Source organism: Triturus cristatus, chromosome 12 (assembly GCF_964204655.1).
Source record: "Triturus cristatus chromosome 12, aTriCri1.1, whole genome shotgun sequence".
Taxonomy (NCBI): Eukaryota; Metazoa; Chordata; class Amphibia; order Caudata; family Salamandridae; genus Triturus; species Triturus cristatus.
In genome coordinates, this window is record NC_140595.1 from 16,723,721 (window position 1) to 16,751,324 (window position 27,604).

Consider the following 27,604-nt stretch of genomic DNA (forward strand, 5'->3'; position numbering starts at 1 on the left):
CGTTCTTCACTGTAATTGATCTCAAGAATGCTTTCTTTAGCGTCCCAATAGATCCGGAAAGTCAATATCTGTTCGGATTCAGTTTAAATGGACGAAGTTTTAAATTCACACGCGCACCTCAAGGATTTACAGAAAGCCCCAGCATCTATAGCCAAGCACTGAAACGAGAACTTGACAGTATCCACATGCCAGTTAACACTGCCTTGCTTCAATATGTCGATGATCTGCTGATCACCGCCCGAAGCGAACATGAATGTGAAAAAGCGTCACTGACGGTTTTAAAATTTTTGGCTGACAAGGGACACAAGGTGTCCCCTTCTAAGCTGCAATTCTGTGTCCAGCAAGTTGTTTACCTTGGGCACTCGCTGTCCAAGGAGGGAGGGCAGCTTACACCCGACCGTATCCAGTTAATCGCTAACATGCCACCACCCAAGACACAAAAGGAGGTGCGGGCTTTTATAGGCCTCACTTCATACTGTAGGCAGTGGATCCCTCAATATGCATTTCTAGCAAAACCACTCATCCAGTTAACAACACAGGAGGCAGCCACATCGACTGTCCTCCCTTGGACTCAAGAACATACACACGCCTTTGAAAGCTTAAAGAAAGCTTTATGCCAAGCACCTGTTTTAGCAACACCATGTTACAGTAAACGGTTTACACTCTTTGTTACAGAACGCAAAGGTACTGCCTTGTCAGTACTCACTCAGGAACAAGCAGGATCACACAAACCATGTGCTTATTTCTCTAGTACATTAGATCCAGTAGCTCAGGCTCTTCCTGCGTGCCTGAAATCGGTGGCAGCAACAGCTTTAGCAATCAGACAAAGCGATGCCATAGTGTTAGGACATCAATTGACAGTACAAGTACCACACGCAGTAGAGGTTCTTTTGAACCGCACACAAACACAACACTTGACTATAGCGAGACTCACCGGTTACGAATTGACATTATTCCAGCCACACATAGAAATCAGACGTTGTAATACGTTAAATCCTGCCACACTGTTACCAGTGGGCGGAACAGATCCATTGGCACATGATTGTGTCGAAGTCATTACTATCACGACGAAACCCAGACAAGACTTGACAGATATCCCTTTGTCAGATCCAGACTTGACATTGTATGTAGATGGGTCATGTATGAGAACAAGTACAGGAGAATTAGTGGCCGCTTACGCAGTCACAACAGACACTGAAGTCATTGAAACAAATTGTATTAACACTTTGTCAGCTCAAGCAGCAGAGCTCATCGCTCTGACACAAGCCTGTATTCAAGCCAAAAATAAGACAGTCAACATATACACAGATTCACGTTATGCATTCGGAGTCGTCCATGACTTCGGCGTACTGTGGCGAGAGAGAGGTTATTTAACTTCTCACGGTGCCCACATCCAGCACGGACCCCTCATTCAAACCCTATTAGACGCGATTCATCTACCTACTGCAATATCGATTATGAAATGCAAAGCCCATACAAAAGTTACCGATATCATTTCTCAGGGTAATGACCTAGCTGACAGAACAGCTAAACAGACTGCTCAGAATCAGACTCACACAACTGACATGACAAAGACAATAGTTCAGACACTAACACATTGCATGACAGTTAAGGATCCCGCCCTTGATGTAATTGACATACAGACACATGCTACACCAGAAGAAATAAAGAAATGGACTGAATTAGGAGGGATCCAAACGGATCAAGGATGGATGACGAAGGAAAAATCTATATGGTTTCTTCCCGACTCTATGGTTCAAGTCATCATTAACACAATACATAGTCCAGCGCACCTAGGAGAAAAAGCTATGCTAGACAGCATTCAACACATTTGGTTCAACAAACACTTGCGAGCAGCAGCTAAACAGAAAGTTCGTACCTGTATGATATGTTGTCAGTTTAATCCAGGTAAAAGCATCCCCGTAGAGCAGGGTGGATTTCAACCTCCCGATCATGCTTTTGAAGTCCTCCAGATGGATTATATCCAGATGGAACGATGTCGAGGATTCAAATATGTTCTCGTAGTTGTCTGTGCTCTTTCCCGTTGGACAGAAGCCTACCCGGTTTCAGATTACACTGCCCCGACTACTGCCAAACAGTTAGTTCGAGAATTCTTCCCACGGTACGGTTTACCACGTGTTGTCTACTCAGATAACGGCCAGCCGTTCTCATCCGAACTAATGAAACACGTTTCCCTTTTGTTAGGCTACCAATGGAAATTCCACTGTGTCCGACATCCCGAGGCAGCAGGTCTCGTGGAACGCCATAATCAAACCCTGAAAATTAGATTGTCCAAAATATGTAGGGAAAAAGGTGTCGATTGGATAGTAGCCTTACCAGTTGCGCTCTTTTACATGAGAATGGTAGCACATTCTCGAACAGGGCTATCCCCGTACGAGGTGATCTTCGGTAGACCACCAAATATGTGGGGGACGCCTATACCTCGCAAAATCACTGATGTTGACTGTAATATGCTGACAGATTACCTGGCTTCCTTGATGTCTGCACTACAATCTTGTCGTTCACAGGTAGCCGCAGCTTTTCCCGATAATACTGAGGTGAAGCCCCATGACGTGGTTCCTGGTGACCTGGTTCTGGTCCGGAATTTCGACCGGAAGACCCAACTGGAGCCTAGGTGGAAGTCGCCGAAGCTAGTTCTACTAACCACAAGGACAGCCGTGAAGATCGAGGGACGCAAAGGGTGGTTGCACTCGAGTCATATCAAGAAATTTTATGGACTACCATCCAGTGTGAATACTCAACCTTGTATTCCCTCACAGACAGACTCAAAGCTCCCCTTGGTTGAGCAGTCAAAACCAGAACTTTACAAACTAAAATTGAGGTCTAGCAAGTCAGACAATTTGATTGTTTAAGTCCTCTCCAAGGTGAATCGGTTGAATTTGTCTCTGACATGTATCCTCTAGACCGGAATAGAGAAAGAAATCAACAGATGCAGCTTAAAAAACATGCGTATTGTAAATCACTTCGTAGTCACTGCATAGTAACATTATTAATTTTGTTTTTTCTAAGTCTTCTGATCATTATTTTCAGCATACTATTGCATATGTATTACCCTATTCTTAAGCGTGCTTACAATGTAACTGCAGAACATTCTTTTAGCGAATTACCTCCGCATGAGTTGTCCTATAGATTTGCGCTGCGCAACAACACATTCATTAGTATGTTACATCATTCCCATCAGACCAGCAATGCCACAAATTGTTGGATATGTGGCCGACTCCCTCCCTATCAGAACTATAAGGGAGTTTTGCCCCTCTTTCCCTATCCGTTCACACACAATGGCTCCTGTGGAGCATGGTTTAGTTTGATTAATTCCCTAGATTCAAATTCCGCAGTTTATCAAGACAACTGGGTATGGGGAAACCTGAACCTAGTTTTGCTTAAAGTCTGCTACCCTAACAAGGAGGGACTCCCCAAAAGAACAGGAACTGATCTAGAAAATGAAGTATATGGATTAGGTAATTTTACACTTAACCTCATGATCCTGAACGTTGAATCTGAAGCTACACCAATCTTGCCCGCCATGTCAGTATTCCCAGTAAAAGGGGAATTATGTGTAAGAAAGAATGGTTCCATACACATGGGCCATAGTAAATGCACCACTGTAATAACATTCAGTGATCAAGGCAAGTCTACATTTAGAGCTTCCCATCATTCCTACTTCATATGTGGCCAGACCGCATATATATGTCTACCTTTAGATTGGGATGGTACCTGTTACATAGCATTCCTTCTGCCACCTGTTTTCCTAGCTCCTCCTGATTATCATAGAAATACCCATTTAGTACACAATAGACAACAGAGAGATCTCCCAATTGTCGATTACACAGAAACAGCATGGGAAAAATACACAGATTTCAATAAAGGTTTCTTTCCCTATATAGGTTGTCACGATCCGGCTGGATATCTGCACGAGTGGCGATCCCGCCAGACACCTGGAAGAACTACAAGTCCCAGGTACCCCGGCAGTCCACGAGTCACGTTGTGGGTGTGTCCCGAGAGTATAACTACACGTCCTCTCCTTCACGTCCTGGCCGATTATTCCCGGACGTATCCTGAAGAGCTACGACAGAAGAGTTCACGGTGAACCCGTACTGTCACCCGTCTACAGAGATACGACCTCTCGACCCCTGTTGAATCTCCGCCTTTCCCGGCGACCGCCAACGTCCCTCGGAACTGGCCGGGGAAAGGTTTCCTGTTCCTGGCTCCCGTCTCCCCTGTGAGACCGGAGTGGAGGCACCTTCCTACGGTGCCCTTCATCACCAGTGGAGTACCGGAACGGGTACTTCCACCTTGGCTCTCCACGCCTCTCGACTCCTCCGAGAGAAGAGGCGTAGCGCCGAGAGACCACCACGCCCAAGGATTTCCGGCGAAGCAGCCAAAAAGGTAATTCTCGTTCACAGACCTGCCCAAGGATTTCCGGGCATTCACGGTCGGTAGGTGTTGCGCTCCTCGGCTCAAGGATTCGGAGCCTGGCAGTAGTAGCGCCTTCACCTACCTACACATCTCACCGCGCCAATTGGGCGTCGTTCAGTGAGCTGGAAGACAGACTCTTGGGAACTACCAGAGGCCTCTTGGTCCAGCTCACCTCACTCACCGAGCACTCATTTCCCCCTGGGGTTTGTCCCCGCTAAACGGAACTTACCGGACTCCAGTGTTGGAGATACTTAGCCTACGCAAACGCCCAGTCACTTCACCGCCCCGCACCTCAGTAGGTGGGAGGAGACAGCAGGTAAGCGACTCACACTTAGGGGAAACACGGTAGGGGGAGTTCGTGTCAGTCGACTATCGCTCATTGTGTGTTTGTTTCCTTCTAGGTTTCCGTCCCCACCGTTCCTGTCTCACTTCCCTCACTCACCTGCCTCCTCCGTCCGCGTGTGTTACACGTCCTCCGGACTAGGGGCAGATGGGAGGTGGAACCCATATAGCATCAGCGTCATTCCGAGGAGAGGAAACCCGCGGTGACGCGACATAGGTACAGTCACTAATAGTAAGCTGATACGTAGATTAACCAGAACCCTTGAAGCAGTAGTGAACGAAACTATTTCCGCCTTAGGCAATTTAACAGAAGAGCAGTCTGCTATGCGGATTGTTGTGCTTCAAAATCGTCTTGTCCTTGACGTCATCCTGGCCGATAGGGGCGGAGCTTGTAGGGTCATCGGATCAAGTTGCTGCATTTTCATACCAGAAAATTCGCCGTCAGTATATAAAGCCATAACCCGCCTTCATAAAATTATAAGCCAGATACACCAGAGTCCAGGCACCTGGACTTGGTCCGGTTGGTTCTGGGGCGTGTTGTCAGCCTGGGGATGGAGAATCCTATCCTTCCTAGGTATTGGCTTTCTCATACTATTCAGTTGCTGCTTATGTCTACAATGTGGGCCAGCGATTTGTGGTCTGTGTGCCACATCGTGTATCCCACATCCACGTTTTCGTTCAAGATCCCGGAAGAAGAAAGAAGAACAAATGATGCTATATGAACAGATCGATGGATTGATGAAGATCGATATCTCCTGAGGGTCCGTAGGGGACAAGGAGGGAATGAGGAAATATGAATTTTGTGATCAGTTATGTCCCCTATCGTAGACCCCAACGGCTCCATGTGCATGCTATACGTACATGTATGTTCCCTCCAGTTCCAGTTTTGAAGACGCAAATATATGTGCGTCCACCGTCAACATGTCCTCTTTCAGATCCGCCATGAATGGGTCAGATATTCCATTCCTAAGTATGAAAGGCCACCGACTTTATATGGTTCACTTTCCACATTTTACAGATTCAGGCGAGTAGGCCCTGAATTCTGTCATCAAGCCTTTTCCTGCCTTCTGCCTCTGAAAGCTCCAGTCTGAGCCTGCATCTGCATCCATGAACTTTGTCCTACTCCCTGCGCGGCTAACGGTGCCTGATCCAGCATATTGCCTGCCAAAAACTGTATTTCACCTTCAAGATTATCTACTCCGCTCCTCATCCGATGCATTCCTGTCTAGTAGTTTAGGTAAACATTCCTCCAGCTACCGTGCAAAGGGCCAGGCCTCGCTGTCCACATGCAAGTAATTCATAGGCCCCGTTACCATGGAATATTCCTACTCCCTCGCATCTCATGTAGACACTTAGACGCTTGTACACGCACTAACAGTCAGTATAGAATAGATTCTATCCTAGAGACCTTTCCTTTTGGATAACACAGTTCTTTAAACATAGGATATTAGATATGATTTGGGATTAGGTTGACATGACCCCCAGACTTCTGTCTCCACATGTAGAGCTAAATGTCAAGTCCCCTTCACCCTCTAGTTGCACGTCAATCACACGTCATGCGGCTGCGCACGCATCTCTGCCAAATATTTCTGCTGACATTGCAGGATTCTTTCATGGATCCACCCACTTGTGACATCATGTATAATGACGTTTATTAAATTACGCCCATATGACCGCCTCTATTAGTTACGTATGCACAGTTTATCTGTATTATCAGCTGTTACGCCTCTTGCATCTGTTTCACTGTAATGCATTTTCCTATAAAACCGATTATCTGTCAATAATGTATGCCCTTCCTTCCTGAACTTTCGTGGTGATGGAATAGAAAGCCTACAATTCGAATTGTATTCCTTTGTATAGGAATAAAGCCTTTTAAAACCTCTAATACCACGGATTCTGCCTCTTATATTTACTGAGTTATTCTTACTAGACTTTACCGCATAAAAAATAGTACCGGTAATGAAATATTTACCACAGTTCACCCACCTAAGGTCGGTCTTATTCATGGAGAAGCAGTACTCGTTGATGCCCGTGGTGGGCATGCGTATCTTCAGGATGTCCTCTTTCGTGGGCACGTAGCCGTCTTCTGCGACGCGGTTCAGGTTGGACAGGTAACTGCAGGTGGAAAGAGAGAGTCAGTGAGCCTCTGACAAACATCTAAAGGGCCCCACCCATGCTCATCTGTTTGGATGGTGGCCCAAGCCAGTCACATGGCCCTCCCTGGCTAACTTTAGACAAATAATGTGCACCCAATGTCCATCAACTTAGAAGAAGGAAGGCCACGTTCACATAACCAATCCCACGTCTGCCAGGCACTGTGAGGGGAGGCTGTTGGGACGCAGTGCCACCTCCAGGCGAGGGCTGAGCCATGCCCAGTCCTCAAGGGGTGCCATGAAGCTTTTTGGTTTTTCAAGTTCTTTCTGAATTTAAACAACAGGTTGGGTTCTTCTGAAGGTCTGGGGTGTCTGCCACCCCAGAGAAAGACAAAGTCACCCTTTTCACTGTATGTCAAAGCCATCATGTCCCTTTAAATCGCCATCCCACCTCTAAAGAGCAGCAAAGAAGGACTACACAGCGTGAAAACATCCAGGACATGGTTTTGGGAGTTTTCATTCCCTGGCCGCCTCTTTGTTTGCTGCTCTTCTGTCCAGCTAAGTGCTGTTTCTTATAAATCACAAATATATTTTTTAAGAAATTGTCGGACGAGGCCTTTCATGTCACAAAATACAAAAAAGGCAACCATGCTTCAAACAGCAACGTCATTTGAAATTTGTAGCAGTGCTGTAAATGAAAATAAAAGCATTACTAGCGGTGCACATTGGAGTAAAGGCGTAAGAGAGTATTTCTTACATGCAAAGTATTATTATGCCTTTAAAGTGTAAATCCTAGGAAATGTGTTTGTTTTCTTGTTTTTTTAACCTTGATCTTGGATGCTGTGCTTTTTATTCCTTGGGTGGTGATTTGGGCCGGGTGCCACTTTTTTCAGAGGTGTGACGACAGTGAGGGTCTGCGGGCGAGAGGTACGTCAGAGAAGCAGAGGCCCAAGGTGTCTGTGTGAGGGTGCGAGATCTTAGATGTTGTCTACAAATACTGCAAGAAAGTGCCTTCTAGACTGCTCTTGCTTGGTTCCCATTAAAGGAGTCAATGGGTCTCAGACTGACGGGGCCGGCTCGCAGTTTCATGTCTCCCACCCACCACCTTGCAAAAACCTTATGCCTCATTGCAGAGAAGTGGGCTACTATGAGGCTACGCGAGAGAGGGCTCAGGGCTCCACATTCATCCTGTAGGATCATGGTGGCATCTTCAAGGCTTTGGTTGAGTTTCAGTGGTTCTGTGGTGGTTGCAGATCCCTAAGTCTCTGGATCCGGAGTAGGGGCGGCTCCCTACATGAGCGCTGGTGCTCCTCCCCTCACATTTTTTCACACAATTGAAAATCATACTACAAAATAAATAATTAAAAAAGAAACACACAAGTTCACAGGCGCTGACTAAGGGCTGCCCTCACTCTTTGACGCACTTACTTTCGTGTGACTATTGGGCTGTCATTCAGATCACATCGACCATTTTAGGTGTGCAGTTTTTCACCATTTTTTGATTTTCCACAAAATTGTTAATGTTATTTGACTGTAATAAAATTTTGCTTTTTAAATTATTTCAAATTATAACTTGGTCAGATATCTGAGAAAATAGACTCAATTTATTTTTCTGATGCAGTTGACAAGTGTCTTTTTACTGCAATAGTACCTGTTAATCGACTTCTTCGGTTACTTTGATGAATGCAAAAGAGTTGAAAAAGGCACTCTAAGCACAGACCAGGTTGCAAACAGTCTGGGATTTTGTCTCCCTGATCACAATAGATCAAGTACACATTGTAATGTTTCCAGTAGGGTTTATTGTCATTTGTGTAATGAATTTATCGTCTCTCTCTGAACACCAGTGAAGATATGAATTCAGATTTAATCAAATCAGATCATTTCACATTATCATATTCTATTTTGATGATTTGTGTTCGAAACCCATTAAACCCATTACTCCAAATTTGAGTATATGTCCCCAGGGTCTCCAATACGTTTCGGTCTAACGTGAGCCCTTCGTCAGGGTTTACAGATTGTAAATCATCTTCAGATGACAATGAAGCCATCGTTCCAAGTATTGCTGTGGACAGTGGCAGGGTTTAGATCCGTGGAGAGAATTGTTCACCTTCCAAATTGCATTAAAAAAAACTGGTATTAATCTGTCCAAGTGACGGCTGCAGACCGGCCATTCTAGTGCCTTGAAAACCTCAGCTCTTGGAATATCCACAGGAAAATTCTCAAGGAATTATTCTGATAGGTCATTTGAGTCTTATGACATGGAGGTTTTTTAGGAGGGTTCTAGCCTTTCGCAACTTCCATGAACATGCACATTACTTTAGCCTCCGGCTTTTAACCACCCTCCGTCTCTACATGCATTTCGTTACAATGCATTTGCTAGGTCAGCTCTCCACCTGTACATTATTCAGACCTCCAGTCTGGGCTGCAATGGCAACTGCATAAAAGACAAGGAGGTAGGTGCTATCAGCTCCCAGATTCCCACTCATGGAGGATTCAGCCACTTCTTACTATAATGACGGATGTCTAGGAGTAGATGCGATTTTAAGTGTGCTTTAAGAGGACTTTGTGAAATTGTTCTCTTCCTGACTTTAGGCCATGCGCTTATGTACTGAATGATCTTCATTCCAGCTTCAATGTTCCAGCCAAAATGAACTGAAAATACCCCTAATCCCACACAAACTATCCACCTCACACCAGGCTGGTACTTGAAAAACACACTTCGGGTAGCAAGAGGCCCAAGAAACAGTGAGCGAAGATCTCACGTTCTCCTCGAAACCTGAAGCATACAGTAATCTGGAGCTCTGAACCAAGCGGTGTCCTGTCTGGTTTTTGAATCCTGAAATCCCCTCCATGAAGAATGAGGGCCGGCACCAGAACCAATGCTCTCTAGAAAACAAGATTCCCAGGACTTACCTGGACAATTAGCCACTTCCTCGGCCACATGACACCTGTTTCTATTTCAGTTTTATGAAGGCATTCCCTTGTTGCCTGAAGTAGGGCACAGTGTTTCATGTTACTACAATGGATTTATTTGACCTCCTGCTCTTCCTGAGAACAGAAATAGATTATTAATAAATGGCTACGGGTTTTAGTTTCAAAAACAACCTCCAGGATTCCCTTACAGTGTCCTACATTGCACTTTTGCTGCCTTTTGGAGGTGGCAACGGAAGAGAGATGTGCGTCACACGCCTCCACGTGCTCGGTGCGGTCTTCATTGACCTGCATGTGAAGCCGTCCACCTGGTGAGTCAGATTGTGGTGTGATTTTTGGCTGACAGTGGTCCAGGCATCTTAAATATGATCTGCGCATAGAGAGCAGAGAGCAAAAGCGAGGGAATCCCAAATCTGAGTGCCTGTGATAATCCAACAGCTGTGTTGCATCGTATTATGGCACTTACATAGGGGCATATCAGCAACAACCGGCAATAATTATCGCTAAGCGCACTTAGCGCTAGGATAATTATCGCCGGCTAGTGTGGATTTTTATCGCTGAGATAGCGTGCTATTAGCAACGCTTATCTCAAAAGCGATAAAAATCCTCACGCTAACTGCTTAACGTGAGATTATCGCTGGAAACCCAGTGAGAATCTCACGCAATGTGGCGTTAGCTTTATGATAGGGACTCACAAACTTAGCCATGATATCCACCTTCCATAGGATATCATGGCTAAGTCAGTCCTGAAGCAGGCGTAAGGAAAATAACGATAACAGGGGTTATCGCTACTTTTCTTGCCGCTATGCTTCATAGCGTGGGGCTTGATGATAGGAGAAATGTCGCTTAGTGACATTTCTCCTGTCATGTCAGGTCAGGAACGCCCACTTTGCATCTCATTAGAGATGCAAAGCTGGGCGTTAGGAATTCCTACGCTAACGCAAGTTTTCACGCAGTTAGTGTGAGCTTGCTAATTAGGCGATAAAATTATTGCCGCTTTTCTGCCTAAAACGGACGCAAAAGCTGCGATAATTCTATCGCCTCGCCTTGCTGATATGCCCCATAGTGCTTTAATCCCACGACATGGTGCAAAATCGCATTACAAGATGGTTGGCAAGTCACACCGTAGGTGCTGCTTAGGAGGAAGAAAGATGGCTTGTAGTTTGCTAATAAGCTTTACGGCCGGAGTGGTGCTCTCAGTCTCATTTCTTCACACACCAGGAATAGGACTCGTGAGCTGTATGTTCTTTTATTTCAGTATTGTGTTTGTTTGGGAAGGCTGTGAGTGTGGGCTCCATGAGAACTGTTGTGCTGTCAGGAGTGATAAGTCGCAGATTTTGCCTCTCATGTCAATGCTGTTATATAGCTGTGCTTATAACTAGCTGCTTGCAGGTCTGACCTTCTGACTGCTTTGGTGACCTGGTTGACCGGGAGATCCAGTGTAACTTGTGTGCCCAGAAGAAAGGTAAGAGACAAGACATATCTGACTGGCTCTGGTCTCAAGATAGCTATCCCACCCAGCAATACTCTTGACGGACAGCCTTTATACGGAGAAGAGGAGGAATTCGTTTTTTTAAATAATGTGTTTTAGAAAAGATTAGGTAAGGATACCCGTATGCAAATATGTCTTAGCTCCACCCCAAATGGGACAGCTCGGTCGAAACGACTTGGCGACATCTTGTCTGAATGAGAATGGACATGTGTCCAGCATATTTCAGCCTCGTCTGTCTCCATCGGTGGTGCTTATCAAGAACTGCATTGATGGGCAAACAGACTAGTTAGGGAATTGTTCCAGCCTAAACGACAGTGATGGAGGAAAAGACTAGTCAAGAACTGGGTCCAGGTGAATCAGCACTGATGGACCAAGAGACTAGTCAAGAACTGGATCAAGCTGAAACTGCATTGATGTAGTGACCAAGTGATTAGCCAAGACTCCTGTTAACAGATGCTATTTACAATGCTCAACATTTGGCAGAAGGACATGGAAAAGGAAGATTGGAGCCCAGAGCTCCATTAAGGGTGCTAAACCCTCCATTGTTGGTCTGGTGCTTTCCGGGATAACTGCTGGTGTTGTTAGAAATGGAGGGAGGCGAGTTATCAGCAAGCACATTTCACGCACTAATATGTCGCACTCCTTATAAGCTGTCACTACTTTCTTTTCTCTCGCCCCCCCCCACCCCCCCCTTTCTTGGCAATGCCCTGGTGTTTTATAGATATATCTGGTGCGCCAAATGCATATTAAACCTTGAAACTGACATTGGTTTGGAGAGCTGTTGAAGACAAAAGTGCAAAAATCCACCTTTTTAAGGTGAATTGTATACCCTATAAAGGCCTGTGTGTTTATGGGAGTGTATATGTATGGATTGGTGGCTGTGTGCTTCTGTGTGGAACTTTGTATGTGTGGAGCATTTATTTCATATGTGTTGTGCCTGTGTGTATCTGTGGACTTGTTTCTGTGTCTTACCCTATGTGTCGTGTGTGTTTTTATCGAAAGTCTGTGTTGGTGTCTGTTTCTGTGTGCGTGTGTGTGTGTATTCTATATCTTTCTGTTTGTTGTCTATGCTTGGGTGTACATTTTTATGCTTGTGCTTGTAAAATGCACATGGCAAACGCATTGCTGCTGTACAAAAAGTCCCATCTACGCCGGAAGGTCCCTCCTGTACTATTGTGATCCTTTTCATTTCCTGGAAGGAGGAAAGCGGGGGGGGGTTACTACTTAAAGCGCCCCCGTCCATCCCTGTTACTTACTAGTTTGCGGAGTCCAAGAGTTGGAACTCTCTCCTCCTCTTGTAACAGGCCAGGATCCCCGGATCCTTCCACAGCCTCCTGATGGCCTCCACGTAAGGTCTCTCCAGCGACACTACGTTGTACACGTCCACTTCTTGCACCAACCTTGCACACTCCTGGATAGAAAAAGGAAGGAACACTGGTGGTTAGTGTGTGGGGTGGTGCTACGGCAACCATCAAGTGTTGTGCCACTGGTTGAATGCAGAGCGAGGACGGAGCTCAACTATTGGCCAACAAGTTGGATGTCGTCCTAACTTTGGTTGAACACTACTGGATGCTCATTCCACAGGCGTGCAGGGTGAACGGATGCGGCCAAATCACAGAGGGCAGGCTGCACTTGGAGAATATTTGGAGCGAAGATGAGAAGTGTCAGAGCAGAGAATACCAAGATCACAAGTAAAAAAATCTGAGGTGTTAGACCCGGGCACTGTAGCTTGATTTTGACATGACGTTTTGGCCTTACATATTTAGCCCCACCCCGTACACCTCCATCTACGGTCAAGAAAGCACAACAACCGACATACCCCAGAATACGCCAGACCACCCAGGAGGAACAGTGGTCCTAAATCCAGGGCCCCAGCGTTGCAATGACTTCTACTCTCAACATGCTCTCAACAAAACTTTCTGAAACAACCCTATGAGCGGTCTATTCAGGTTCTCTGGTCTCCAGAAAGTGCCTGGGAATAATAGAGTCTGCAGTGTTGAGAAACAAAAGTCATCCACCAACTAATTTTAACACTCCCTCATCAATGCACAGATGAATGAGCAGGAGGAGAGACCCACCCACTGTAGGCGGCATCCGCAAAATAGAGACACGGAAGAAGCACACTGGTGAACACGGCGGCTCACGCGTCACAGCCGAAACACTGCTGTCACAAGACATTACCCCTGCATTAAGCTATCCAGTTGTAACCATTAAAAGAGCGTCAGGGTGCCAGGTTCAGTGGTGTAGAAAGGATGCCATGGGCCCTTCTGAAAACAAGGCAATGACACAAAACAGCTGCCTGTGTAAGTAAAATACAGCAATCATTGGGGCTAGGTGGGCTCCCCAGGCCTATGAATCCAGGAGCAACTGCACCTACTTCTCCAGTGAGAGCTCCACACCACCGAGTTACACACCTTAAGATTTGGCCTTTTGTTTAAATATACCTGCTGAAAAAAATGGAATGAAGCAATGAAGGTGGATTGCCCACTGCAGTGTGAATGGTCCCTCTGCCGCAGAGGTGCCCGCTTCTGCAGAAGAACCAGAGAGCACTTTGCGTTCAACAACCAAGATGATGGTCCTACAGATACTCAACACAGATGGTCCACGCAACAAATCCCAGAGGCGGTGCTAGGTACATCATAAGGCGAGATAAAACCAGAAGAACCAGGGAAGAGCACATGAGACTTAGAGAGGAGATCAGAACGGGAGAGCATGGGTAGGGGCAAGAGGGCGAGGAAGGGAGTGGAAGTGAGGAGAAAGAGAAGGACGTGAGAACTATAGAGGAGAACAGAATGGGAGAGCGTGGGTAGGGGAAAGACGGCGAGGAAGGGAGTGGAAGTGAGGAGAAAGAGAAGGATGTCAGAACTAGAGAGGAGATCAGAATGGGAGCGCGTGAGTAGGGGCAAGAGGGCAAGGAAGGGAGTGGAAGTGAGGAGAAAGAGAAGGACGTGAGAACTAGAGAGGAGATCAGAATGGGAGAGCGTGATTAGGGGCAAGAGGGCGAGGAAGGGAGTGGAAGTGAGGAGAAAGAGAAGGACGTCAGAACTAGAGAAGATCAGAATAGGAGAGCGTGGGTAGGGGCAAGAGGGCGAGGAAGGGAGTGGAAGTGAGAAAAAAGAGGAGGAAGTTGAGGACTAGAGGAGAACAGAATGGGAGAGTGTGGGTAGGGGCAAGAGGGCGAGGAAGGGAGTGGAAGTGAGTAAAAAGAGGAGGAAGTGAGAACTAGAGAGAAGAATAGAATGGGAGAGCGTGGGTAGGGGCAAGAGGGCGAGAAAGGGAGTGAAAGTGAGGAGAAAGAGAAGGACGTCAGAACTAGAGAAGATCAGAATGGCAGAGCATGGGTAGGGGCAAGAGGGCGAGGAAGGGAGTGGAAGTGAGTAAAAAAGAGGAGGAAGTGAGAACTAGAGAAGATCAGAATAGGAGAGCGTGGGTAGGGGCAAGAGGGCGAGGAAGGGAGTGGAAGTGAGAAAAAAGAGGAGGAAGTTGGGGACTAGAGAGGAGAACAGAATGGAAGAGCGTGGGTAGGGGCAAGAGGGCGAGGAAGGGAGTGAAAGTGAGGAGAAAGAGAAGGACGTGAGAACTATAGAGGAGAACAGAATGGGAGAGCGTGGGTTGGGGCAAGAGTGCGAGGAAGGGAGTGAAAGTGAGGAGAAAGAGAAGGACGTGAGAACTAGAGAGAAGAACAGAATGGGAGAGCGTGGGTAGGGGCAAGAGGGCGAGGGAGGAAGTGAAAGTGAGGAAAAAGAGGAGGAAGTTGAGGACTAGAGAGGAGAACAGAATGGGAGAGCGTGGGTAGGGGCAAGAGGGCGAGGAACAGAGTGAAAGTGAGGAGGAAGTGAGAACTAGAGAGGAGGAGCAAGGGAAAGAACCAGCATAGAGGTGGAGAGGGGAGAAATAAAGTTAGAGAACAGTCGGAGATGGTGGGAGAGGGAGGAATGGACTGGCTTCTCATGGTATGACCAGAATACAAACATACCTCCAGATTTGTGTCTTGTGCTCGTTCATGCAGTGAGTGTGAACAAATACAGGGGGGAGCGTCACGCCACTGGTTTAAGGCAGTCCAGACGAAAAAGATAATAGCGAAACACGCTATTATCATTTTATTTTTCCTTCCTAGGTACAGGGAGGGGCGGGGCTGGCCAGAGTAGGGGCCAGGGGAGGAGTGGTTTGCCCACCAAAAGTGTACAATAATTTTTGACCAGCCATCTTGGAACGGGCAAACATTCATGCACACTTGCATGTTCCCCACCAGGCTGCATTACACAGCCTGGTGAGGAACATGCACAGGTTCCCTGTACCCATCTGAGCACCGAACCACGGCGCTCAGCCCAATCACAATGCTGCAATGCAGCATTGTCACTTGCTATGGGGAACTTAGGGGAACCAATCACAACACTGCATATTGTAGCGTTGTCATTGGCTTAGGGAGCCTGGGAGCCCGGGTGCTTCCCCTGCGATGAGGAGAGGCTGCAGAGAGGTGATGGCGTGAGCAGCACATACGTTTTAAACAAATGTGCATATATTTTTTAAATTTCTACCCCCTACCTCCCCCTGCCCCCGCCACCGTTCCCTACCAGCCACCACTGTGAACAAAATACTTTGGTTAAAATGCTGGCAAAGAATGGTCTTCCCCGGCTGTCCAGGGATGCCAGAATTTCAAACACTGTTGCTGGCAGACAGTGCTCACTTTGGCTGCCCACACCTTTCAGCAACAAAAGCAGTGGTTAGTGTGAGCCGGTGGGGCACACCGGCACCTTTTTTTGGGTGCTGGCACTTATTTTTCCACATCAGACCCTGACTGTGAGCAAGAGAGGAAAACTAAGTGGAAAGAAAGAGAAAGATGGAAAAAACATCACAAAGGGAGAAAGCAGGAACCTGTAAGGATGAGATAAAGGGGCAGGGAGTGTCTGGTGATGGATTAACGAGGAATGAGAAAGAATCAAAACTGCACACCAGCACTAATTATTTTACAAATTAAACCCCAAACAAAACTGGAGATGATTGGATGCTAAAGAGAGAGCGTAGTACCATGAAATTCAAAGACTAAAATGCATTAGAGTAATAAAGAAACACAGAAAAGCATTCATGGGGCCCTGGGCCCACATTTAGAATGTACTCTGTTGACACAGCACTCCCTCACACTGTATGCACTGTCCTCCCTTGTGCTATACCGACACAGTACCATCGCTTGCACGCTTCACAGTGCCCTCCTTCACACTACGCACACTGCCATTCCCACACACTTCATACGTTGCTTTCAGTCACATGGATTCAAACCCTCTGGGGCAGGTAACAAAAAAGTAGTAACTCTGCATCCATAAAAGTGATCATACGAACTTGTGCCGATTTACTACTCAGGAACCCTTCCAGTGGTACAACTGGACAGATGCACCGGGCACGGGTTTCGGTATACTACTGGGAAGATCACGTGCCATAATTCCCCCGATCTCATCTCCTCAGAGCATAGTTCTAAATAGCGTAGACTTCCGCGCTGGAAAAATGATTCCCGATGTGTAAAGACACATTTTATTTCTTCTCCGTCGAAGGATAAGGGTTGGTTCAATAAACAGGGTTGGTCAAGTTTGACCATGAACAGGGGCTGAGAAAGTATCACGACTGGACAAGACATCACCCTCCGGCCTGGCAGTGACTCTGGACCGCAGTCATGTCTTTCCTGTAGATCGCCCCCACTGCGATGGTTGTCTCTCACCATTTGTTGCCTGGGTTTAAGCCGGTGAATCTTTTCTCCATCATCAGGCTTTTCAAGTGTCACACATCACGTGTGACACTAACACAAAATTGGATACTGAAATTGAACTGGAAAATCATCTTACATTCCACAGAGTGGTGGATAGTCAAGCATAAGTTTTATGTTTATGAGACTTGTGTCAGCTTTGAAGAGAACTTGAAGCAATAAATCTACCAGACGAATGGAGTTTCAGCAGCTGCAAAAATGCTTCTTGGCTGCCATTCCTGACATTGAGCTCTTCTTTTTCAAGGATATTCAAAGCTTAAGTATTTCCCTGGTTGATCCAACACTTAAAGTCAATGCCACGAACACTGCACATGAATCAAGTTATTCCAACGCTCACTGTTCACAGAGATTGCAACCGGTATCTGATTCAGGGGCAGGAGTGATGCCAACCCGGGTTTATTAAGGCCTCATGGTCTGACTTGTGGATAGCAACTCCTGTAGTCAATGGTTCACCAAGGAGATTGCTGACAATTGTACCTACATTCTTCTGCTCTGCCACCCGGAATGATCTATGAATCCATAATAGACCCAAGTTGGACTCCGACAATGAATACTTGTGGGGGTAGGAAATCTCTTTCACCACGTGAGGGTGAACAGATTAGTGTCTTACAAGGGAATCTCCTGACGAATGACCCTGAACAATGTTCTGGCCAGGAATGGGCATAAGCATGTTGACTGTATGGTGGATGAAAGGGTCATTATACCTATAACCATCCACCACATCTTAATCATACCTAGGGAATGAAGGTAAATCCTTTAAGGTTACCACAAGGTATTTTCACAATCATCTGGACCCATTAATGATTGTTTATGTGCAGGAAGCGGTCCCTTCCTGCACATAAACAATCATTCCCTGCAATGCAGGCATCCTTGCACTATGGCACAAGAATGTCTGTGTTGGGGCTAGGCAGCTATTTTTAACACCAGCGCAAGGGAAAATACAGGGTTGCACCGTATTGTTGTAATATGGCGCATCTCTGTGTTTTAGAAATGGCGGAGCATGTCACTGCAAAATTGGCTACAGCCCTGCGCTCCGTCATTTCCTTGTCAATATGCCCCTTTGTACGGTGAGAACACACCACCAGTAAGTAGAGCAAGAAAGTGAGAAACATTTACAGCAAGCAGAGACAGCACCCGTGCCCTCGCCCTTTACTTTATCTGATTTTGATCTCACGACTACCAACTGTGATGTTTCGAGCGCCTGATAAGTAAAAGTTGGCGCTCACTCAGGAAAGACCCAGCAGAGACGAGACTGTCACTTTCCACCCAACATCCTCCACACAAAAAGTAACTACTCTCATCGAAGAATTATGGGTTGTGAAATGTTTCCAGACAATCATTAAGCTTACTGGTATTTTTTAGATAAGGCTACATACAGCTTTAGATTTTTTGAACCTCATGTAATCAATTCTTCAAAATATAGAATAGTACAGAAAGAAAGGGCTGGCTTTGAGTCAGCCCCCTTCATCCATTGGCTTTCACGTGTGTTCATGGATTTCCACTGCTTGATGTCCAATGAACATTGTATGAATGGTTGTAGTGTCCTGTCTTTCCATTAGGCCATGTAATGCATGTAATGTAATGTCATTAGAACTTGTATGACGTTCTTCTAGCTTGTAAGGTGTCCTGACTCGTTCTTGAAACTTAAAGTGAGGGCAGAAATCAGCTCCATTAAAAATAACCAACTTTTCAGGGCTCTACTTTTTTTTTTTTTTTTTTTTTTGCAGAGTTTTATATAGCATGAACTTGACCCGAATCCAATCAGGTATCAGAGCGCTTTACATAGCACCAGTTACATGAGGTCACACATTCATTCTTTGTTAGGCACAGGGAGATTAAGTGATTTGCCCAGAATCACAGGTTGTTCAGTGTCATTGCCGAGACTCGAACCCAGCTCCCCAGGGTCGAGGTCAAGCGCCCTAGCCGTTAGGCCAACTCCCCTCCCCACGACACGACACGGAAGCAATAGATTAATTATCATAAGGTGAGCAGGCAATAAATTACAAATCTTAGCTTTGCAAATGGAGAAGGTTCTACCCCTTGAGTGAGTCCGGGGGACCTTGGGGACTACCAGCAGGTGAGCATCTGTAAATATAAGATGGGGGACTGCTGCGATGAAGGGCACGGAAGACGATGCACACGGCTTTGAATACATTGTGTTGGGAGACTGGTGTCTGCCAGCGCAAAGCTTTTAAGGCTTGAGAGATGAAAGACCATTCTGAATGTGCAAAAGATGGGGTACCAGATTCAGGGAAGCCCCGAAACTAGGAGTTGCGATAGTCGCGGCATCGCAACATTGTGGCCTGGACCACCAAAGGCCTGGAGTGTGCTGGCAAAAAAAGGCAGATTGTCGAAGCACTTTCAGCATTCCAAAACATAAGCATGATAGGTAGCTGACCAGACTATAGGTCAGAGACCAATCTGGATCAGGCTGGAAGCCAAGGTCTCGGTTGCCCGACACAGGAGTGGGAGCAGGTCACATGTATACAGACCAACAGCCTGGCGCAAGAGATCTTGGACAGCGGCTGCCTGAATTCACTAGTATATCCATTTTATTGAAATTTGATTTCAGTGAATTAGCACTCATCCAGTTCACACGGAGCCAGTGTGCTCACTGGTGTATTTACTTTCCTGACACAACAACAATTTAATTGCTGGTTTATGGGTTTGTTGTGTGACTGCTTTGTCCTGAGATTAAGAGGTTGTCTATTTCCTGAAGATTGCTGCCATGATAACATGTTGATTTTTTTTGTTCGCCGAATAAAGACGCGGGCATTCATAGTCTTTCCTGGAGGTGCAAAAAAAAAATCAAATTTGTCAAAAGTATCCCAGAATCAATATTTTGCTGGGTGTGGCTTTTACGTTCAGCACTTACAATCAAAACTTCTTGTCCTGACTTCTTTTTGTAGCCCTCTTCTTGCGTACAGCTTAACTCTGCTAACACAGTCAGCAAAGGGTCACTACACCCAGCTTTCATATTGTTGTAGCCCAAGATGTTGTTTCATTAGGGGGGTTTCCTTCTAGGACAGCTGGGGACAACATACATAGTCACTCAGCTATTACCAATGCCTCCCCCTAACAAAAGACCAGACATTTTGGCTTAGCCAATGCTGGTTATACTTGCAACAAATGAAAACAAAAGTGGTTTTTTCCCAAATGTCCAGCAAGATTATAATGTCGCTCAAAGAGGACTGTTTTTTGTATTCTCCCTACACAGATAGTCATTTTAATGAGTCTCAAGGACAGACTATGGATTCCTAAAACTACTCACTGGCTCCTCTCAGCACAAGGGTGATTTAGGAGAAGAAACTTCATATCGTATGGACTCGATTCCAAGCAGGAGTGCACAAAACAACAGCAGCAAAGGAAAGCGGTAGGTTGAAAACTTGTTCGCTCTTATCTTGCAAGGAAAACTGGGGCACCACCAGGCCCGGTTACAGGAATTTTCATCTGGATAGGCCACGGGTATGTTCGGGTGGGCCAATGTGGGACCAAAGTTGTCAATTCTGGAGGTAGCCTACAACCCCAAGATTACATCATATCTTCTTCCAAACAGTCAAACAGAGCAGCTAGAGAGTTATTTGAGAGTAAGAGCTGATGTCTATACACAACAGCCCCAACTCTTAACATTTCCAGCAGGCCAGGCTTCAGCACAAGCACCTGGATTCCAAGCAGATTCTAGTAGCAGTTCAAGGAGGTCCCTGTTACACACCTAAGCCTTGACATTTCGCACTAGGACTGGCTACTTACTCCTTGAAATTTGCCCAACACCTATTTCTTTGCATACTTTGAACTTTGTAACTGTTTATTTTCATGTCATTCTTTTGTGGTGTTCTTTCATTGATAAAAAAAAGTTTAAAAACACAGGAACACCTTTAGAAAAAAAGAACGCCGGGTTGTTGACAGCTAAGAGCAGTTTTCATGCCTGATAAGTGTACAACCATTGATTGCAGTCAGGTGACCATCTGGGGCCGTATTACTCTGAGTGCCCTGGTTACAGAGAGGGCCACAGATGCTTGTGCAGCCCCTTCTGTATACTGAATGCTGAAGTGCTGGCACGCATGTACAGCCAGTGCTGTATTCAGAGGACGTTCCCTCCTTTGCAGGGGCATGGCCACACGCAAATAAGGGAGTCGTTTTGCCCCTTAGCCCATACATATTATGGAGGTGGGCGTTGAGGCAAACAGACGCACTACATGGGAAAGAAAACCAATCATCCAGACTAACAGAATACTCCAGCCAAGGCTCAGATTTGTACCAGTCTGAACTGAATGCTCCATAAAGTGCATTTGCTTCTCTCGGGTCACGCCATGTCATGTTATGTTGGTTTGTGAAGCGCACTCTCACCCAGGAGGGTATCCTGGCGCTGAGCAGGTGTGAGATTAGACCGAACCTAGCGCCTTATGTGATTACGTGAAAAGCCCGGTCTTCAGCTTCTTGTGAAATTCAAAAAATGAAGAGGAGGCTCGGATATTAGCTGCACGTCATTTCATTCTTTAGGAGCGATGTAGGAGAAGGCTCGACCGCTGGATCTGCTTTTCTATAGGTGTGGGTTGTAAACAAGTAGGAGTCGTGCCAGATGTCTGGTAACTTTGTGAAAGCATATGGTATTGAGCTATGCTGGGCCAGAGTGCCTTAAAGCTTTATATGAGGAGTTTGAAATGTGCTCGTATGGGTAGTCAGTGTAGCTCCTTGAGGTGAGGTGAGATGTGTGAGTGCCGTGGGAGGGTGGGAGTGATTCTGGCTGCCGTGGTCTGGATGTTCAGCAGCCTCCCCATGAGATGCTTGTTTATCCCAGCGTAGAGAGTGTTCTTGTAGTCTAGGTTGCTGGTGGCAAGAGTGTAGGTGATGATTTTCTGCATTATTACTGGAAGACGTTTGAAATCGTCCTCAGCATCTTCAGTCTGTGGAGGCAGAAGGCACTGATGCCAACGACTGGGGCTGTGATACTGTGTTTGCATTCATGGATTAATCAACGGTTCTTGGCCAGGGTTTTTAATTTCTGAGGGAAGTCTAATTAATTAGCATTAATGCCACTGTGCATAGATCATCCCACATTGCTTAACCCGTGGTAGCCCTTTATTGAAATGAATTGTGATCTGTCCCAGTGTGACTAGATGTGGTAGACAGAGGATCACCAGGGCCACTGCATTGATGTGGTAGGGGAGGACCAAAGCTGCAGCACAGCTGACTACATTATGCACCCAGAGAAAGTAAATTATGTGTTGTAATGCAGCAACACTGTGTGATGATATTACTTCATTATTTTGTTGTTTTTATGCACTTGTTAACACTCTCTGGGCCTGGGTTGCACCTCATTATTACAAGTTTAACACGCAAGTATAGCAATAAGCAACAGAAAGGGGACCAGTCAGCCTCTTCAAAGGGTCTTCAACTGCACCACAACAGGTATTGCAGCATTTTTTAGTAACCTTTGAACCCTGTGAGCTAGGACTTTCTTTTTTAATTTTGCGGAAAATACCACAGCCATAAACCTGCATGATTCCAATGGCGTTGACTATAACCAGAGAATGTGCAATGTACTGTAATAAGATATCAGAATATGAAATGCTCATATTTGTAACTCTGCCACACTGGTGAGAACAAATTCAGCCCAACATAATATCTTACTTGAGATAACAGTTATTTACTTCACCTCGGCATCTGGCAGAAAACAGACAGGCACGCTTAGCACCTGATTCAAAAGGTAAATAAACTTTTGTGTAAGTTTACTATTTTTTGGTATTCATAAACTACAAGTTTCATTTCACGAATAGTAATTTTACGACTGTGGAGACTGCGCACGCGTGGCTGATGCTCTGCACATTAAAAGTTAGGCGTGTCCTACATTTGTATGTGCAGAGCTCTCCACCACAACTGAGGCATCTCCAGAGTCGGGGAAATCCTGTTATACATAAAAATCGTAATTTGTGAATACAAAAAATAGTAAACTTACACACAAGGGTGCATAAACCTTTGTGAATGAGAAGCCGACTCTTTTAGGCATTGTAATTCCACATTGATTGCTGGGGGAAATGTATGATTCCCTCTCCCCGGTGGTTGCTCATCCCACGAGGCATGCACTGCTACTATCTGAATAGTATAACGCATGCCCCATCTTACAGTATATTACTGCGTGCATCTTACTCAAGCTAAAATACATAAACACTGTCAGAACCCCCACACAGATCATATAAGGTGCAGAAGGCTGTTCAGAGGGCCGTGGCCCTAGTCTCACTGTTCCTGCTTGTGCTGAAGCCTGGCTCGGCTTGGGGTGCTCCTGGAACTTTGAGCCCATGACGAGCCGAGCTTTCATGTACCTTCTGCCTGCCACCTTCAGTCTACCCAGGATGTGGCGTTAAGGAGAGAGCCTCCAACTTTGGAACTGAACAAGCTAGGTTTGAGTCTCGCTGTTGGCTCAACATCCTGTCATTCTGAGTAAATCTCCAGCGCTTAAAAGAAATGAATGTGACTCAGTGTAATGTAACTGGTGTTCATGTAAAGCGCTTCAATACCTTTAGGTCGAGTTTGTACTAAATAAAAACTGCAGAAAACTACACAGTGAGGTAAAAACAAAGAATTAACATAAAAAGGAGAGACAGAGAGCTGTTTAGTGGCTGATTTGTACAACGTGAGAACATAAAACAAGGGAAAATTGCAACTTCCTCACTTAAATTGTGTGATTTTGGGCAAATATTTTATTTCACCAAAATTAATTTTTCTTCATATTTTATATATTCATGTTTAAATATATGAATCAGAAACCCAACTATACAAAAACCTACTGTGTTTGATTTAATAGACGAATGTTACTCTATAATAATCTGGGCCACAGACAGGGTCCACGAGACACGTGTCTTGCCTCTTGGTTCACTAATGGCGCTGTCACTAGTGTGAGGACGTGGCAGGAATGACTCTCAACTCATGTTTAAAAGCTATCACTTTTAATAAGTACTTCTCAGTGCAGCGATCTATTGAAACATATTAATGTCAAAGCTTCCAAGTGTTAAAGAAATACACGTCTGAGTTTTGAAGAGACTGTATCATATTTCACGTGATGTTTGTTGTATGTTTTACTTAGCAAGCATTTTCAGGGCTCGGCTCGTGCACGGGCTCTTGGAGCCAAGCCAGATCTTAGCTCGGCTCTGGGGCTCTCTCTGGTAATTTGTTGGCTCGCCCACCTCTTACCCCAACACACACCGCCCAATTTCAGTTTTAAAACAAGCATTTGCAATGCAATAGGTCAAAGTTACAGTGTTTGGTGTTGAAAATGACAATGTTTTTACTTTTTAATTTTTATTTGCAGTTGAGTATTTATATTTGTATAGTGCTATTGCCATTGGTTTAAAAAAGCAAAAGTCAAAAACATTGACAGTTTTAACTCCAATAGCTCTAACTTTAACAAATGTGAGACCTATTGCAGTGCAAATGCTTCTTTTGCAAGCCATGCTGCAGGGTGCAGTACCATAGGTGGCTAAAAGATTCATATGGATTTGCAACATAAATATGTTATAGGTGTTGAAGTATAAAAAATAATGTAACTGCATATTTATAAAACGCTTCAAAGAAAAGCAATATATAATGTAACCTAAATGGTTAGTATAACGCAGATGACTTTTAGTACTGAGTGTTCTAAAAGACAAACCGCATATTACAGAACACGTACATTATACAGTACGCCTAAAACCAACATTGTGCAGAATAAAGAAAAAAAGTATTAAATATATATATATATATATAGCTAAGCTAGAGTAGAAATACATTTTATTTTAGCAAAGAAACAGTATATTACTGAACTAGGACGAAAAAACGTTGGCAAAAATAAAGGGAGAAGGGTGCCAACTTTGAAGCTGGGGATTAGTTCGAGTATTAGCGTGGTCCCAACACCCTATGATCCTGGGCAAATAAATATGTTTCCTTATATGTAAAAACATATGTTATGGCCTTTACTGCTGCTATTTGAATTCACTTTACTATGTTTGGGTGAATTGTTTGCTATAAAAACAGGTGTTAATAATGAATTGCCATGGTGTGCACCAGACACCCCGGCTCAAATTGAGCACTAATTTAAAGGCTAAAATTGTTTAAAACACACAGCATGTTACACAGCTCTAAATATAAAAAAATACCTACTCTGCAGCATCACGGGTTGCACAAGCAAAACACATGTTGTGCAGCCTATAACAACAAACGTGGCGTGGCCTAACAGCATGTATGTTTGGGAAAATCCTGTAATGTATTTGTCTGTGTGAATAAAGTGCAATTGTGTTTTGAAAGCAGGATGTTAATGTATCCAGCAAGTAAATAATATAGCCCATTGGCTGAAAGTTCACAACAAACTGTGAAATGAAACAGCATGTGGTAAAGTACATGTTCTGTTTACTATCTGGGTGCAAATTAACCATATAGAAAAGATGGAGATGCTGACAATCATCAAAAGGCCTTGGGATGCAAGTGGGAAACAGGATGCTTAATGGCTCGGGTTTCGAAAACAAAAGAAAGAATGCCATGTGTGCACTGTTGACTTAAAAGGCCATCCAAGCCAAAAAAAAGAGTGTTGTACATTAAATATGAAAGAAAACATTATTTAACCAAAGAGACAGAATATTTATTTATTTTGTATGTAGGAAAATTTATTATAGTATTAAGTAGTGTTATTTAAAATTACTTTCAATACTTTTGGGTGATCTTTTCGGTATGAAGTGCCGCAGTGCGCACTGGAAAGCCCAGGCTAAAATTAAGGACTAATTTAAATACAGTTAATTTCACTGTGAAATTAGACCTAGGGAGAGAAGTGTAAGAGAGGCATGGGGTAAAACAGATGAGAAGGGAAGAGCAGGAGAATGGGAGAAGGAGAGAAAGTGTGGAGGGAGTGGCTAAGAGGCAGACGAAATAGGAGTAAGCGAGGGCGAGAGTGGGGAGAAATTAGGAAAGGAGCGGAAGAAAGAAGGAGAAAATGTTAAAAGGAAAAAAGTGTGAAGGGGTAAGAGCAGAAAAGAAGGAATGGATCAGGTGAGATAGGTAAATGAATGTGCTGTAAATAGGAAGAGAATGTGTGAGTGAAAGGTCATTGTGGAGTGGATGTGGCGTGAGGGAGAAAGATGACAATTCTATGGTTGAGGACTAAAGTTTAAGTGGACCCAAAAATGTTATTTACTTTGTATGTACGTAAATATATTATGTAATTAAGTGGTGTTATTTAAAATCACTTAAATACCTTGGGGTAATATTTTTTTATTGGAGTATGTGTTAATTATTAAGTGTGGTGGTGCACACCGGAAAACCCTGGTTTAAATTAAGCACTAGTTTAAAGGCTAATATTGTTTACATAAATAACAGTACACACATTTACCCCCAATACGTACTAAAAATAAATTTACAAAAGCTTGGAGTAAAGCAGAGAGGCCTTGAGTGGGGTTAAGTAGAGTGGAGTAAAGTGGAGTGGAGAAAAGCAGAGTGGCATGGAGTAAAGTAGAATGGTGTTAAAGGAAGTGGTGTGGAGTAAAGCAGAGTGGCTTGGAGTAGAGCTGAGTGGTATTGGCATGAGTGGAGTGGAGTAAAGCAGAGTGAAGTGGAGTAAAGCAGAGTGGAGTGGAGTAAGCAGAGTGACATTGAGTGGCGTGGAGCAAAGCAGAGTGGCGTGGAGTAAAGCAGAGTGGCGTGGAGTAAAGCAAAGTGGCATGGAGTAAAGCAGAATGGGGTGGAGTAAAGTAGAGTGGATTGGAGTGGAGTAAAGTAGTGTGGAATTGAGCAAAGCAGAGTGGTGTAAAGCAGAGTGGCATAAAGCAGAGCGGCGTTGAGCATCAGTAGAGTGGAGTGGAGTGGAGTAAAGCAGAGTTGAGTAACGCAGAGTGGTGTTCAGTGTAGTGGAGCAAAGCAGAGTGGCATGGAGCAAAGCAGAGTGGCATGGAGCAAAGCAGAGTGGCATGGAGCAAAGCAGAGTGGCATGGAGCAAAGCAGAGTGGCATGGAGTAAAGGAGAGCGGTGTGGAGTAAAGGAGAGCGGTGTGGAGTAAAGCAGAGTAGAGTCGAGTGGAGTAATGTAGAGTGGCGTGGAGCAAAGCACAGTGGCGTGGAGCAGAGCAGAGTGGCATTGAGTGGAGTGGAGTAAAGTATTGTATTGTAATTGCATTTATATAGCGCACACTACCCCTGACGAGGATTCAAAGAGCTTTTTCGGCGATTAACACACTACTCCAGTACCCATAAACTATTAGTGGTGAATTAGTACAGTGTAATATGAAAGTAATCTGAGTGGTGGATATATTAGTCACTTATTTGGATTGAGAAAGGATAGTGGAGGGATAAAAGAGGAAAAATGTTTGCATATATATAGCGCTTGCTACCCATGATGAGGTGTTGAAGCATTTTTTCCGTGAGTAACACGCTACTCCTGAATCCATAAAGCATAGTGGCGTGGAGTAAAGCGGAGTGGAGTAAAGCAGAGTGGAGTGGAGTAAAGTAGAGTGCCGTGGAGTAAAGCAAAATGGAGTGGAATAAAGTGGAGTGAGTAAAGCAAAGTGGAGTGAAATAAAGTGGATTAGAGTAAAGGAGA

The 27,604-nt window shown here is 44.9% G+C and overlaps 1 protein-coding gene across 1 annotated transcript in view; it reads right to left on the reverse strand.

Annotated features, from left to right (window-relative positions):
* GNA15 (G protein subunit alpha 15) overlaps positions 1-27,604 on the reverse strand; it is a 74,375-nt gene that overhangs the window by 20,552 nt on the left and 26,219 nt on the right. The window contains exons 3-4 of the mRNA XM_085636945.1: positions 12,552-12,706; positions 6,766-6,894 (exon numbers count right to left, since the gene is read on the reverse strand). Of these exons, the coding sequence (XP_085493071.1) occupies positions 6,766-6,894; positions 12,552-12,706 (284 nt within the window). The remainder of the gene's footprint in view (positions 1-6,765; positions 6,895-12,551; positions 12,707-27,604) is intronic.